The 14,070-nt window shown below is 39.7% G+C and overlaps 1 protein-coding gene across 2 annotated transcripts in view; it reads right to left on the reverse strand.

Moving 5' to 3' along the window:
• Positions 1–14,070, reverse strand: part of rab15 (RAB15, member RAS oncogene family) — a 15,857-nt gene continuing 1,787 nt past the window's right edge. Inside the window, exons 1-7 of one of the 2 annotated variants that reach the window (XM_054619142.1) lie at positions 12,689–12,812; positions 5,633–5,693; positions 4,520–4,580; positions 3,830–3,907; positions 3,173–3,262; positions 2,010–2,075; positions 1–1,623 (exon numbers count right to left, since the gene is read on the reverse strand). In XM_054619142.1, coding sequence (XP_054475117.1) covers positions 1,462–1,623; positions 2,010–2,075; positions 3,173–3,262; positions 3,830–3,907; positions 4,520–4,580; positions 5,633–5,693; positions 12,689–12,812 — 642 coding nt within the window. In that variant the 3' untranslated portion in view covers positions 1–1,461. Of the gene's footprint in view, positions 1,624–2,009; positions 2,076–3,172; positions 3,263–3,829; positions 3,908–4,519; positions 4,581–5,632; positions 5,694–12,688; positions 12,813–14,070 lie in introns of those variants that run through there. The other variant, XM_054619143.1, reaches the window with a different exon arrangement.

The following is a 14,070-nucleotide window of genomic DNA, read 5'->3' on the forward strand; positions in this document are numbered from 1 at the left end:
AAATGCTATGCTTTTATGGTCAGTTGATGATTAACTTCATTGAAGTTGCAATAAAAGACAGGAAAGAAGGGTGGATCGCATGCAAAACCCTAACTTGTCCCTTTTTAAGTCTGAGGGGGGGTAAATGGCATCTCTACTGGACTGTACAAAACAGCGAGAAAAGGACAGAATGACCAAGACATTATTATCTTCACAGAGGGAATATTTCGGACCAGAATATCACTGTGGACTTTTTTACATTATACAGCCCTCTAATAATACATTAAATAAATGTTGTACCCTCATAAGTCCACCAATCTACAATGCTTTGAAAAACCTGGTATGTACAATGCAATGGGCAGTTATCAAACTATCTGTGTTATATGATATTTTCCGTAATAAACAAAGACTATAAAATGAAAAATATCTTCAATTTTGCTACAGGGAAATTGAATCATTCTGCTCTTAAAGTTTCCCTCAGTTAACGACTTGTACTGGTATCATTATCAGATGTGTATGTGGGGTCTTACATGGATGATATTGCAAGCTGCAAAACGTATTTACTCAGCCAATATTTGCATAAAAACAATAAAAGGAAATAATAAAACTGCTGCATATATTTAGAATCCTTTCATCGCTTTAAAAGGTAGTCATTGCACGTGCAATTACAACCAAAACAAACACGTAAGAAAAAAGGGGCAAAATAGCATAATTTAACATAGGCCAACTCTCCAGTGTTTGTGCCGTTTTCACAATGCACATAGCACCCTCTTGTGGTCAAATTCTCACACTACCTCTAATGCATTCAACAGTAGAAAGGCTATGAGTGCAGGGGGGTAGATTCCAACATAAAAAGGAAAACACTGAAGGGGTGGACGAAGGCCAAACGGAATCGATCACATTGTTGATTGGCGAGGCAACCGGCCCTGTGATCAATACAAGAGACAGCGCTTGGAAAACAATGCGAAATACAACATTGTGAAAAGTTTCAAGTCAGTGGTGGACAATTCCAAGTCATTCCCCATTTTCTACATCTGAACACTGTACAAATTCTGTAAGAAACGATGAATCAATCTTATATTTGTGTTAAGTCCTTTCAACTGTATGTCAATTGCAGAATTTGTAGAGGACATGGATGTGTAGTTGGTTACATCCAAGACACACTGAACTGAGCAGGAATTAGTTCTTTAGACAATGAACATTCTGTCCCACTGAGGGAAACCTTGACATTTGGACCTTCAGTTGGTTAATCCACCACACACTTGGCACTGTGAGGCAAAAATGTTTCCATCTTTGTCCTTGAAACTGCTTTCAAATGGCTCGTTAGCATTTCTGGCACGTGAAACAGAGGAACATAGTTAGGTTTTTAAAATTGCAGCTCAATGTTCCTCTTTGTTTCAACTAACGACAAAAAGAAACACATTTTGCCTAGAGGGTGCAAAGTGTCTGGTGATAACAGAGTATCTGATTTTAATTGTTTCTTTAACACCAGCAGCCTTTGCCTTGATCGCCCGCCGCACTGTCACAGAGTCCTTCCTCTTCCTCCAGAGCAGCGAGATTAATCTCGTCATTTCCAGACATCCGGAGAAGATCCAGGTCCTTTTTGTTGGCTGCCAGCACCTGTTCAGCCAATCGTGTGAAAGTCTTGGGAGGGAAACACAGACGCAGGTTGAGAGAGTTAAGATGCAGACGTTGTTGTTGTGTTTATTTCTGTTATGTCATCTCTCTGCCTTGTTTAGACCTTTTAAAGCGCTATACAAATAAAATGTATTATTATTATTATTATTATTATTATTATTCAAGGTAAGGCCTTATAGCTCAGTGGTTAGAACACTGACACAACGGTTGTGGGTTAAATTCTCACTGGGGTCTCTGTCCTTCAATTTCATTGTCTCTGTGCAATGACATTTAATTTATTTTAATCTGATCAAGTAATTTCCTCCTATTCTATAACCATGACTGCATGCACTGCATTGATCGTGTTACTACTCTACATGGACATAACATGTCATGAGTTCAGATCACCTCACCTCTGTGATATTTTGGTTGGTGAAGGCACTTGTCTCAAAGAAGTCCATTCCGTAAGCCTTGGCCAGCTGCAAGATAGACAACAGTGACATATTTCTGTTTTGGTCTTTTTTAATTAGAAGCAAAGACAACTGACACATTATTTCCTTCCGCACAGGTGCAGTGAGATCTGCTGGCTGTCAGCTTTGAATTGCCTTTACATCTTGTTTATGGAATAGACACAGACCTGATGACGTTGACAAATGATTACAAGCTTTTGGGGAACCCAGGATAAGTACCCTTTTAAAGAGAGAGTTCAACATTTTGGTAAATAAGCTTGTTTACTTTCCTCGATCGATACCACTCTCAGGTGCAATAATGATAGAGTTAGAGTCAGGAAGCAATCAGGCTAGCTTAGTTTAAGACTTGAATCAGGATGAGACAGATCTCCTGGCTCTGTCCGAAGTAGGCCCCGACAATACCGCTGCTCGTATTTTGAACAGCCAGGCGCAGTGATTTGCCAGAGTTTTGTGGTAACAGTAAGGTTACACAGAAGTGCTGGGATCTAACTAAAAGGGAAGAAGTCTCTGTGTGTCCTTCAATTTTCTCGACAAGCATTCATCCGAACGACTTCACATGTTCCGAGTGTACTTCTGAGGACCCAGGGAAGAGCACTGCAGAGTGTGAAGTTGTTTGGATGAGCGGTTCTTGAGAAAGCTGCAAGTTGCAATACCGGAGGCCAAGCAATCAGCCTGTTCCAAACAGGCAGGTTTGGATCGGGCACTGCACTAGCATGGATAAACTGTCCTTTGTAACAGCACATTGTCATTTTTTTCCATTTGCAGATTAAACAAACAAGCTGTAATATGTTAATTAGTGAGCTTTAGAGGTGCTGGAGGGCATCATTTTGAACTTTGGAGAGAGCTAAAGAAGCTGCTTCCAGTCTTTATGGTAAGCGTTCTGCCTCCAGCTCCATAATCAATGCGGACATCAAAACAACCTTTTTTTATTTTTTTTACCTAATTTCTTACAGAACCCAAACGGAGCCTAATGGCTACAAGCTTTTGGTGAACTAATTTAACTCAATGAAAACCAGCATCATATAAATGTAGTTTAAAACATTATTTTTCAAACCATGCCAAGGATCTAATAATCCATTATCTAACAGAGCCAGTGATGGACCCACCTTGATACCTTGCTCTGTGGCCACCTGCCTCTTGTCCACCTCATCTGACTTGTTCCCTACGAGGATCTTACGGACCTTCTCAGGAGCGTACTGCCGGGGTTTGTCATGAGAATATGAAGGAATAAAGAAAACAAAATTAGGGGATAGGGAAAGACATTTCAAATGTCAAGAGAATGCAGAGGGGAGAAAACACAGCGCTCAGGAAATGAGATCTAGATTAAAAGTAAGCTGGAAGTGTGCCTAGATCGACAGAGTGTATATTCGGACGGACCCATAGAGGAAATTAGGTCAATCATGACTAAATTAATAGAATGAAATCATCTGGGAAATGGCATAGGGAAGCAGGGAAGACAAGATCGTTTCCTGAAGGCTTTGAAGCTGATAGAAATATGTGACCGCGATAGGGGAAAAAAAATTCTCCTTCCAATATCTGACTTCACTTTAAAAAATATGACAACAGATATTTGAAAATGAATGGATGGAACATAATAAACACTGCAAAGCATCATCTGTCAGGCCAAAGCATTTGGTTTTTATCACACCGCGTCAGGCAGCTGTTCTTTGTCAACCTGAGGCCTCTGCACAGTAAGTAGTCGTGTCAGGCTTTAGCCTTTTCTGTTGCCTGTTGATCGTAAATCCCAAATCTCTGTGACTCACCTCATCCACATCACTGGCCCACTTCATGATGTGTTGGAAGGATCGCTCACTCGTGATATCATACACCAGGAAGATTCCCTGAAGAGAGATTTTCAGGGATTAAAAAAAAAAAAAAAAAAAAAAGGTTCTTGGGTTTCTTGATGCTTAAAAGCAGCATTTTAAAATCAATACATGTGGGAAAAAAAACTATTCTACTGTATAGAAACCAGACCACCACTTAAAAGGTTGGTATCTTCTACCAGCAATTTATTTAGTATTGTAAGCCACTGGCAGGGTGGGCATTTTTATAACACAAAACAGGAACCGGATATAATTTCATTACCAGTTTCTGGTAAATAGACAATTCGATTTCAGTCAGTTTGACCTATTTAATAGCCAAAAGCAAATGCGACATTCATACAACAATGTCAGAGTGCTGGTGGTTGTGTTTGGCCTTGAGAGATACTCCCAACACCACATTTTAAAGCTGCTACATGTAGCAACTCTGATCCACAAGAGATCCCTTTACAGGCATCTAAATGGTTCATTAAAGCTCCTGAAGTGATGCCAGGTATGAAGCATATATCAACATCTTGTAGCTCTAACAAATTTAATTTCAGAAATTAATTTGATTTCAATTTGTTTTGCTACCCTGTAGTAACAATGTTTCATTAAGGTCAGAGTAAATGGAGGAGAGTTGAGGTCAATTACCTGTGCTCGCCTGTAGTACTGCTTAGTGATGGTCTGGTATCTTTCTTGGCCTGCAGTGTCCCTGGAAAGACAACGAGCATATATGAACATGAAAATACACAGATATGTTTTATGAGATTTTAATGTCACAACATGATCAGGGAGGTAGGCAGGCTTATAAAGAAATCCCATCCCTAAAATTAACCTGCCACCTAAAATGTTTAATTATTTACATTTTATATTTTAGGCATTGTTGTAATCTTTGGTCCGCGCTGAAATATCTTGACAGTTAATGAATGGATTGCAGTGAAAGATGCCAGATATATTCAAGATCTCTCTGAATAAAGTCTCATAACTTTGATGACCACCTCAATTTTCATCTAGCAATTACTCAAACTTTACATATGTCCAATACTTTAGTTAATGACCAAATACCTGCAAAACTAATGACGTTCCCATCGGCCTCAGTACTGCGTTTTGGTTTTGATTAGCAAATGTTAGCACGCCAACAGGCTAAATTAAATGGTGAACCTGGTTAAGCTCTTCTGCTAAACATCAAAATGTAAGCATTGTCAGCGTGAGCATTTACCAAATCACCTCTTTGCCTATGTACAACCTCAGAGCGCCAGACCAATGCTATACAACAAAGGTTCTGAAAAAGGTATTTTTTTTTTATATTCTTTCATTGTATATTATTAGTGCATGGCAACTACATTATAATAAAATTTAGGAAAAGATAGAAGTTTATAAAAGCTAACACTAGCCACAGGTCTGTGACGGGACACAAACTCCAGTCTCCTGCACAAATGTACAATTATTGAATTGACCTTAAAAGTAGTTAACTGTAAACATACACAGTCTTAAACTACTGTAATCAGTTTACAAAATACTATTAATATGGATGTTTGTCATTTTAGAATTAAAAATTCCTCCAGGTAGCAAAAACCTCAGGAAAAATACAGAGGACCTGACCTCAGTGTTGGTAATGGTAGCTACAGCCATGAACATGATCCTGATAGTGATAGCATATTTACAAATGAATAATATCCCCTCTGTCAGAACTACCGGTGTGTAATATCTAACAACATTTTTGTTAATCTCCTTCCAGCGAGGCCTCCTGTGCCACTATCTTACCATATCTGTATCCGTACTTTGATACCATCTATTACTAGTGTCTTCATTTTGAAGTCGACTCCTGTAAGAGAGGAAAGATACGGTAAGGAAACATAACATTCACAGAGGAGCTCTAAATGTATTCACACTAAATGTTCTGGATCTTCTCAAAGACCTTTCGCTCAATAGTTGACTGAATCAATTAACCCGGCGCGTCTTCTTACAGACAGAGGTTCACCAGTATCTGCAGCAGCTTTGGAACATCATAGAGAGCGTTACCGTCACGCCTGTATAATCAGCCTGTTAGGAGACTGGGCTAATGATCCAGCGAGCAGAGTCCTCGTTTAGTTCAGCTCTCTGCATCGATCACACAGGAGTTGAAATAAGGGAGAAGGGCAAGACGAAGAGATGAGAGAGAAGAAGCAGAGCTGAGACGGGGGAAGGGGTCACGCACGCTTCAGAGATCTTTGATCTATTTCAGAAGGCTGAGTGTGATATTGTGTATAGACAGAAAATCACAGGCAGCAGCGCCAATTCTTTAGTTCCATCAAGACTCATCCTGTGTTCATTTTTGATGGCCAGAAGAGATATTTATGTATTTGGAGAAGTTGCTGATACTTATTATTATTATGTTAATGCTAAGTATTTTAATGCTTTTACAACAAAAAGTAAATCATGTATTATTACCCTAGAAACATATTTTTTAAAAGAAGATTGAACATGGTCTCTATCCGGTATAAAACATAATCCTACGATTATTATTAACCCTCCTTTTTCTCAGGATTTTAGAAATACAGAAGCTACTACAGTGCAGCACATCCCCACTTCTGAGAAATCTTCCTCGACACACAAACCAAATTGTGCATACATTTTTTATTTAAAAATGATAATTAAGTTTTAAACTGTATGCTTGGTAAATGTAATTGCCTTGTTGTGTCAAGTCTTCTCTCACTGCCAGGTTTGTAATTCTGGTTAATAACTCTTAATTCCCTTTAGTCACCTCTAAACAGTCAAATTTCAAGATTTTAGTCAGCATAATCAGAATATAATATCAGAATCAGCTTTAAAAACCTCATCATGTATAAAGCATATGCAATGTTAGAATGTAAACTCTGTCTTCTGTGAAATTTCTAGGAGTAAAGAAAATAGCTGGATTACTGCAGGGTTTAGACAGCTGATCTTTATCTACAAAATGAAAGAAATACAGAAGTTCAGGTGTAGTTTTCAACCAACAGCAGCACTTTCAACTCTAAAGTTATTTTCTTTTAAGCAACATTTTCCTGAAAAGTTAAGACTTCCGACCTGTAAGGTGCCATTGAAACGATGGAATAACGACACTGCTCTGTGTGTGGCATGGGGATTTGCTATCAGGCGGGAAGGGGGCCTTTTACATTTCTTTGCCTAACAGGGGTCCATTTTATTATAATCATTACCGATGACATGACCTCGTTGTCCTCAACAGTGTTTAACAACAATAATAATAAACAGTAGCAATAATAAACATATTCATCTTGACGTGAGACATTGAAATCTAAATTGAAATCCATCAGTTTGACCATAAACTCTGCCTCTACTGAATTCTTTATATCCTGTCTTTTCTCCATGACTGTCTCCTCAGACTAATGCATCCGAGTCGTTAAAAAGCAAACCCACAGGCTTCTATAGACCAGACTAATCCCTGAGAAATCAATTATCAGTTCATCCCAATTAACCTGACACTCAGCACCCATGTGTCACAGCCGGCATCGCACTCAGAGAAAGAGCTACTGAGTCCAATCGATTCACATCAGAACTGATGTTTGTGTTATTTTTTATAGCTGTGTTTCTGCAGAAACAGCAGACAGATGAGCTATAGGCTGGCCTGGCTGCTTTTAGTGTCGTCTAAAAAACAAGCTGGAGTCAAGGGGAGACTCCGCAGAGGCTGGAGCTGCACCGACCCGACAGTGTGAGGCCTCATTTAAGTAGTGAGGCGGCCTTTGCCTTTGACTAGAGAGCATTCAGACTAAGTGAAAGGTCAGCATAACAATCAGTGGCTTGCTTTGCCCGAGGCTTGAGAGGAGATCATGAAAAAAAAAAAAAAAAAAAAAAAAAAAAAAAAAAAAAAAAAAAGGCTGTGCCTGCGTCACTGTCCAGCTGTATTAGCAGTGTATAAAGCTCCAGTCTGAACTCATCCATGCAAACCGCCTGATTTAAATAGCAACTGCAATAATGGACTAATGGATTCTTCAGATAGTACAGTGGGTGTCTACAACAAGGGGGTGGACCATATCTGGCGAGAATCTGACGAGTCTAAAGTCTGACGAGAATAAATAAACATAGCAAATGCTCAAAATGAGAATCTTTTCAGGTATATTAACAAAAAAATAAACGATGCTCCAGCCCACATTGTCTGAGGTTTGATATTTAAGTTGTTCTGGGTGTTCCCATGATGAGAGCAGAAGTCCCACCTGCTGCACAATTTCTCAATCTGTACGAGAAGTTGAGTAGAAAGTCTTAAATGTTACGGTTACAGGAAAGTTAGTTTGTGTATGTGTGTGCGTGTGTGTACTCTGCAGCCAAAAATGTTTCATTCAAAAGCAGCTTTGAGTGTTTTTGTGCAACCATCTGGAAACAGATGGGTCTGCAAGGTAACAAACTCCTTTTTACGATTTGAAATGTAAACGGAAACTAAACCGTAAACAACATGTTTGACTTAACTGTATTTTCACTGCACACCCTAACCCTACACCTTACTCTGGCAGAAGATCCAAGTGCCAAGTTAAAGAAATATGTCAGTCGTTGTGGCTTTAAATAATGTTCAATCGCAAAGGCTTTCTTGAAAACAAAAAAATAATTCTTCCCTCTCCTCTTCAGGAGGGAACTGTGACAACAGAGACAAGCACAATGGGCAAGAAGAGACAGCAGTTAATTTAACATGGCAGCCTTTCACAATCAGCAGTGTGAAAGCCATGTAGAAACTAATGGCTACACACACAAAATTGACTCGACAAATTAGCAGGATGACTGTGATCGACTTTGCGAGACGGATTAGGCGGTGACACATGTCAGTGTGCTGTAGGTGATGGCGACAGGCTCGCTAATGGACGGACGGATGGATGCTCTGACACCGACGCAAATACACTGGGGAATGGGGCTGTCATCCACGACTATCATTACTAGCAGGGGAAAGCCAACATATGACGTCTTTAGGGCACAGCAGGACAAGGGACAAACTTGTTTTTCAAATGAAAAACTTTTGATCAATCCGGACTGAAGAGTTAGGCTTTGTATTGACCACCTGTATGAAATAAAACATGAATATAGACTCATAGTGTTGGTTTCATTCCAGACCGCTGTTACACAGCACTCTGGCCATATACTGTATATAAGTGGATGGAGTCAGAGTGGCGTCACCGTGACATCACCCTTTGGTTTGTGGACTGCTATTTGGAGCCTTGAGTTCAGTATTTTGGGCGTTGCCATCATGGTTTTTGGCCGTTTCCATCTTGGCTTCTTTTTTTTTTGCAACCAGTATTGACACGAGGGGGTGAATTTTAGTATGAGCAAATGCAATTGCAATTATCTTTCATGAACTGAAATCACTCTGTGAAAGGGTTTAAGTTCTAAGACAAACTCCTAGTACGGACAACGCTGTGGTAGAGAGCTGTCAATCACAAGGTAGCCGTAAATCCCTAAAAGCACACCCTTCTTTATAGTCTATTCTACTCTAAATGGGAGCACCTTTTACTAAATGAGCATTATGCTGTAGCTGTACATAGTGAACTCGTCAAGCATACGGGCTGAGTGTTTGACCAGGCGGAGACCATAACACCACTGGGATCACCACCAGGAGGACGGCTGCTTATTGAGCTATGATATAGGGCAGGGGCTGGGCTCATACTTTATAGTTGATGTGACAGCCAGGAGCTCCGAGGGGTCCGGTGACGGGACCGCCGAGGTAACGGTGAGGAAGATTAAACTCGGCGGTGTGACTGAATAGCATTAATAAATCATCTCTACAGCTGCTCTTCGCCAGAGAAATGTTCACTCTCCGGCCCAGATGGAAGTCTTAGGAACAGAGTGACCTGTTAAAATAAAATAAAGTGCGATACCTGGATGAGTGAAGGTGTAATATCAGAACACCTGCTGCCAAAGATTCTGGACTAGTTTGATTTTTCTGATATCGAAGGGGAGTAAAAGTTGGAGTTATTTTATGGTGAGCTGTAACTAGGGAAGAAGTCACATCCTTAGTTGATTCTACTTAATAGCCAGGTGTGCTATTTATTGTTATCTATATTGCTGAGTATACCATGTATTGTCAAAAAGCCTTGGCGGATCTAATATGGTGTGTTTGTATGTGGTTTCGACTCCTTTCGTTTTGGAAATTCTTTGATAGTCTGAATACAAGCCGAACTGTCTCAAACTTCTTGAAGGATTACATAAATAATGTACAAGACTTCAAGGTTAAAATATAAAACATATCGGCTATATTTCATGTAGCCTGTAAAAACGTTTTAATGTATCAATTTAAAAGTTTCCCATTGATCCGTCAGAAAACTGTGTTTTACATGTATGCAAAAGAACATAAAATTCCCCAAATGCCAGTTTATAGCCCAGGACACAAACAACTCTGGAAACAGTGGTCATCCCAATCATTTTACAGTTTGAGCCAAGCCCCTTAGTTTAAAATTAAGAAAAATCTTGATGCTAGGGCATCCAATAATATTTTAGATGATATTATGCTTCGATCTTTGTGGCAGCAGTTTGGGGAAGATCCTTTCTTTTCACTTTCCATAGAATTTATTTTTTTCCGGAGTTTGGTGTGGAAGACCTTGACTGGCCTCCCTCTGGTATGATCAGAAATGACGTTCTTGTGGCTGATAGGGAGCCACATACTGCATCTATTCATCATCACACCGTCTGCTCAGCGTATGAAGCTTTTGGGTTTATTTTCATGCAGAACTGCAGGAGGTGCTTAATAAGACTATTTTCATCCTCTAATGTTTATGGATAAACTTTGTTGAATCAATCCTCTCTGGGTGAGAGGTCCCAGCAGATTTTGAGATAATTAAGAGCAAAAACTGAGCAAGTGGACTGGAACAGAAACTGATGAATTATGGAGCTACCCTTGAGAGGGACGTGGGAGAGAATTTATATCCCTCTGTGAGCATGAAGGTTAGGAAATTATTTATTGATCCTCCGCAGGAGAGCACTGATGGGGGTCACTCTTGATCTCTGTTTCTTTGGACCTTGTTGGGCTTGTTAAGTCTGAGAGAAAGAGTTTGAACTTTTGGACGTCCGTTACAGTCTGCTGCCCACAACTATTCAGCCGAATGCAAACTCCATTGCTTTGTGAACACTTACGCTGCAACTGAAGCACAAACAGATTACCACATGCAGACAGGCTTTAAATTAAATGAACATGACTCTACTGGGAGGAAGTGTCCTGTAGAGCGCTATATAGGTGCACAACTTTAAATAGCAGTCTGCAGTCTTAGTAAGCTTTATGAGCATAAATCATTAGTGGTTGGAGCAGACAAAAAGCCTTTAATGTGCAGTGTGATGAGCAGAAGAGTCTAAAACTTGAGTTGATGTTTACAAAAGTTCACTGAAAGCTTGAACATCAAAAAGGCTTTGAATAAACCATAAAAGCATCCATGCAAACACATCAGTGGTTCAAAATTGTTAATGAATTATGTTAAAATTAACAATGAATAATCACAGCCTTTTCTCACAGACTTTTTGGGGCAACATCTGTCTACAAATCCCAGCCCGACAGCTAGCTTCATGATTTGTTGTCTTGACCTTATTCAGACAACATATCTTTCCAACAAAAAGTCATCTGTCCATCAAAACCAGGAAGAACATTTCCAGACTTCAACTTCTCACTTTACCCACATGGATATCTGTATTGCATCTTTCATCCAATAACATCAATGTCAGAAAGTAGTTGCGACCACAAAGAAGAGGAGCTTACTGGGAGAAACTTCTCTATTAACTGAACACACCCACAAACGTACACGCAGATACCCAGTTGCCAAAGAATAAAAGATAAGAGACACAAAAAAAACTACAGCTTACTGTACATCCTTATTTCCCCTCACCTCAAAGTGAAGCCCGGTAATGCGCCTGTCATGCTAACTCTGAAAGTAGACAGACTGCACAGCCCATAATAACAGTGAGGAAAGAGGCTGGTTCAGCTCTGCTGAGTCAATAGTCATCTTTTGCTATGTGGCAAATCCAGAACCAGAGGTAGGAAGAGGTACTGTTGGTTTTGCTCTATTTATTCTGAATTAAAAATAAAAAATATCAGAAAACATCCAATGTTTTTCTTGAAAGTGAATTCTATCGATTATCCAGTTATCAACATTTAGTTGCCGATTTATTTTCTGACGAATCCACTCTAGTCATATTTGTTTCATAATGGTTTGGCAGGAAGGAATTGAGACTGGGTCAGGGGTTCCTCAAAAATGTTTTTAACAAACATCACACCAAAGTATTTGATAAGACTTTGCTTTTTTATTTGTATAATGAGTACAGTGAACCTGGCCATGACAGGCATCCATGTAGAGATTCTGCTTACAACAACGTACTGAAATAAAACGGTCAATCTTTTTGATCAGGAGCCACCTAACAGACCCAGAGCCCAGTTTGGTCATAGCCTGACGCAAAACACAACTTATTCCCAAAGATGAAAAGTGTGCCTCTGCTGTCATTTTCTATGGCACATGGTTGCTCTGGCAGTGCCAAGTGCTGATAGTTGGTAAACTCATCTGCATGGCTGCCAAGTGTTGGACCCTCCCCCCCCCTGAGCTTCCCCAACCAATGCAATCACGCTGATTTTATAGTTAACACTCTCTTTATTCCGGGTGAATACGCTGCTCTTTTTAAATCTAGACAGTAACTCTTTAAATACTGCATCAAATCTATTTAGTGGAATTGAAATAGAAAATGCAACCAGCACAAACAAAGGGTGATGCGCATATGACATCAACAGAAAACGCTAATAAGACCGTGCAAACGAATGGGGTTGTTTAATTAACGCAAATGATTCAGAGAATTAAAATAATAACTCTTGGTGGTGGCGCAGAGTCTTACCGATTGTGGAGATGTGAGACGGGTGAAATTCGTTGTCCGTGAATCTGCATAACAAGCATGTTTTCCCAACCCCAGAATCTCCGAGGAGCAGGAGTCGGAAGAGCACATCGTACTGCTTAGCCATAGTGTTGGATGTAGGGTTGAATTTATAAAAAATAAATTTAAAAAAAAAAAGCCCCAGTCAGCTAACTCAGCGATGGATGACCGATCCCTGCCCGTCTGCATCCCATGTCTGCTCAAACGGTCAACATGAGGCTTTGGCGACGCTTCTTTCTGTTCACTGACGCTGGGTCTGTGGGCGACAAAACAGGGATGCTCCGGCTCCCATGCAGCTTCCAGCTCTCAGTGGGTGCGGTGGACCATCGTCAAGTTGGAGAAGATGAGAAAAGGAGACTTACATTGGTGCTTTTCAACATAAAAGCCTGAGGTTCTTGTGAACATGTTGATTCTGTGGTTTAAAAAAAAAAAAAAAAAATTTGATGAATGATTTGATGAATGTGTTTCTGAATTTGGTAGCAAATTCAGAAACGACTTTTTTTTTCCCCCCTCGAGACATCCTTATGAAGATATAACTTCCTGATGGTTGTGATAATAATAAACATGGGAACGTTTTACCTTATTTAGAGGTTTTAATAGTGGGATAAATATCTAAATTAGGTAAAACCACATATTTTTGTGTGGCAATATGTTACTTGCATCTGTGAATTAAATGTATGCTTATTTGGTAATTAACATGTCAACCAGTTTAGAGTTATACTTGACTTTATTGATTCATATGATAACACGACTATGTCCCATTTCTCATCTGTATTATCGTTTATAAAGCTCACAGCATATTCTTGTTACATCTACTTATTGTACAAATCATCCGCTTTTTACAGAATGTTTAATTGCAGTATCTGTACTTTGCATCCAACTGATCAAACTACTAGTGCAAAATGTATTTATAAATTGCACAATGCATGCATAATATACAGTAGCATAATAAAGCCTTAGAACTACATTTTAACTCAGGGCCCCTCCACAATATAGGGACCTTGAGATTTGGTAGGCTAATGGGGCAGGTGTTGCAGATCCCAAGGGAACAACATGCTTTAGAGGCCATTACAACCAGTGCACATGTGTATTACTGTCCAGTACACGCTCTCTCCAACATCAGACAGGGTTCTAGCTGTACTTTAGCTTACAGCCTATTAGATTCCCCAGCGAAAACACAGTCCTGCACTTCGTTGTGAGTTTGTGTCCTTTGAATCAATCCACATCTCAAACATCAACTCGGTGTGTGCAAACTGTGATAGTTATGGTGCCAAACGTCATGTGATGTTATTTATTTTATTGTTTTAATTAAAGCATATCCAATTTTTTATCCCTATTAGACATAT

Source organism: Anoplopoma fimbria, chromosome 18 (assembly GCF_027596085.1).
Source record: "Anoplopoma fimbria isolate UVic2021 breed Golden Eagle Sablefish chromosome 18, Afim_UVic_2022, whole genome shotgun sequence".
NCBI lineage: Eukaryota > Metazoa > Chordata > Actinopteri > Perciformes > Anoplopomatidae > Anoplopoma > Anoplopoma fimbria.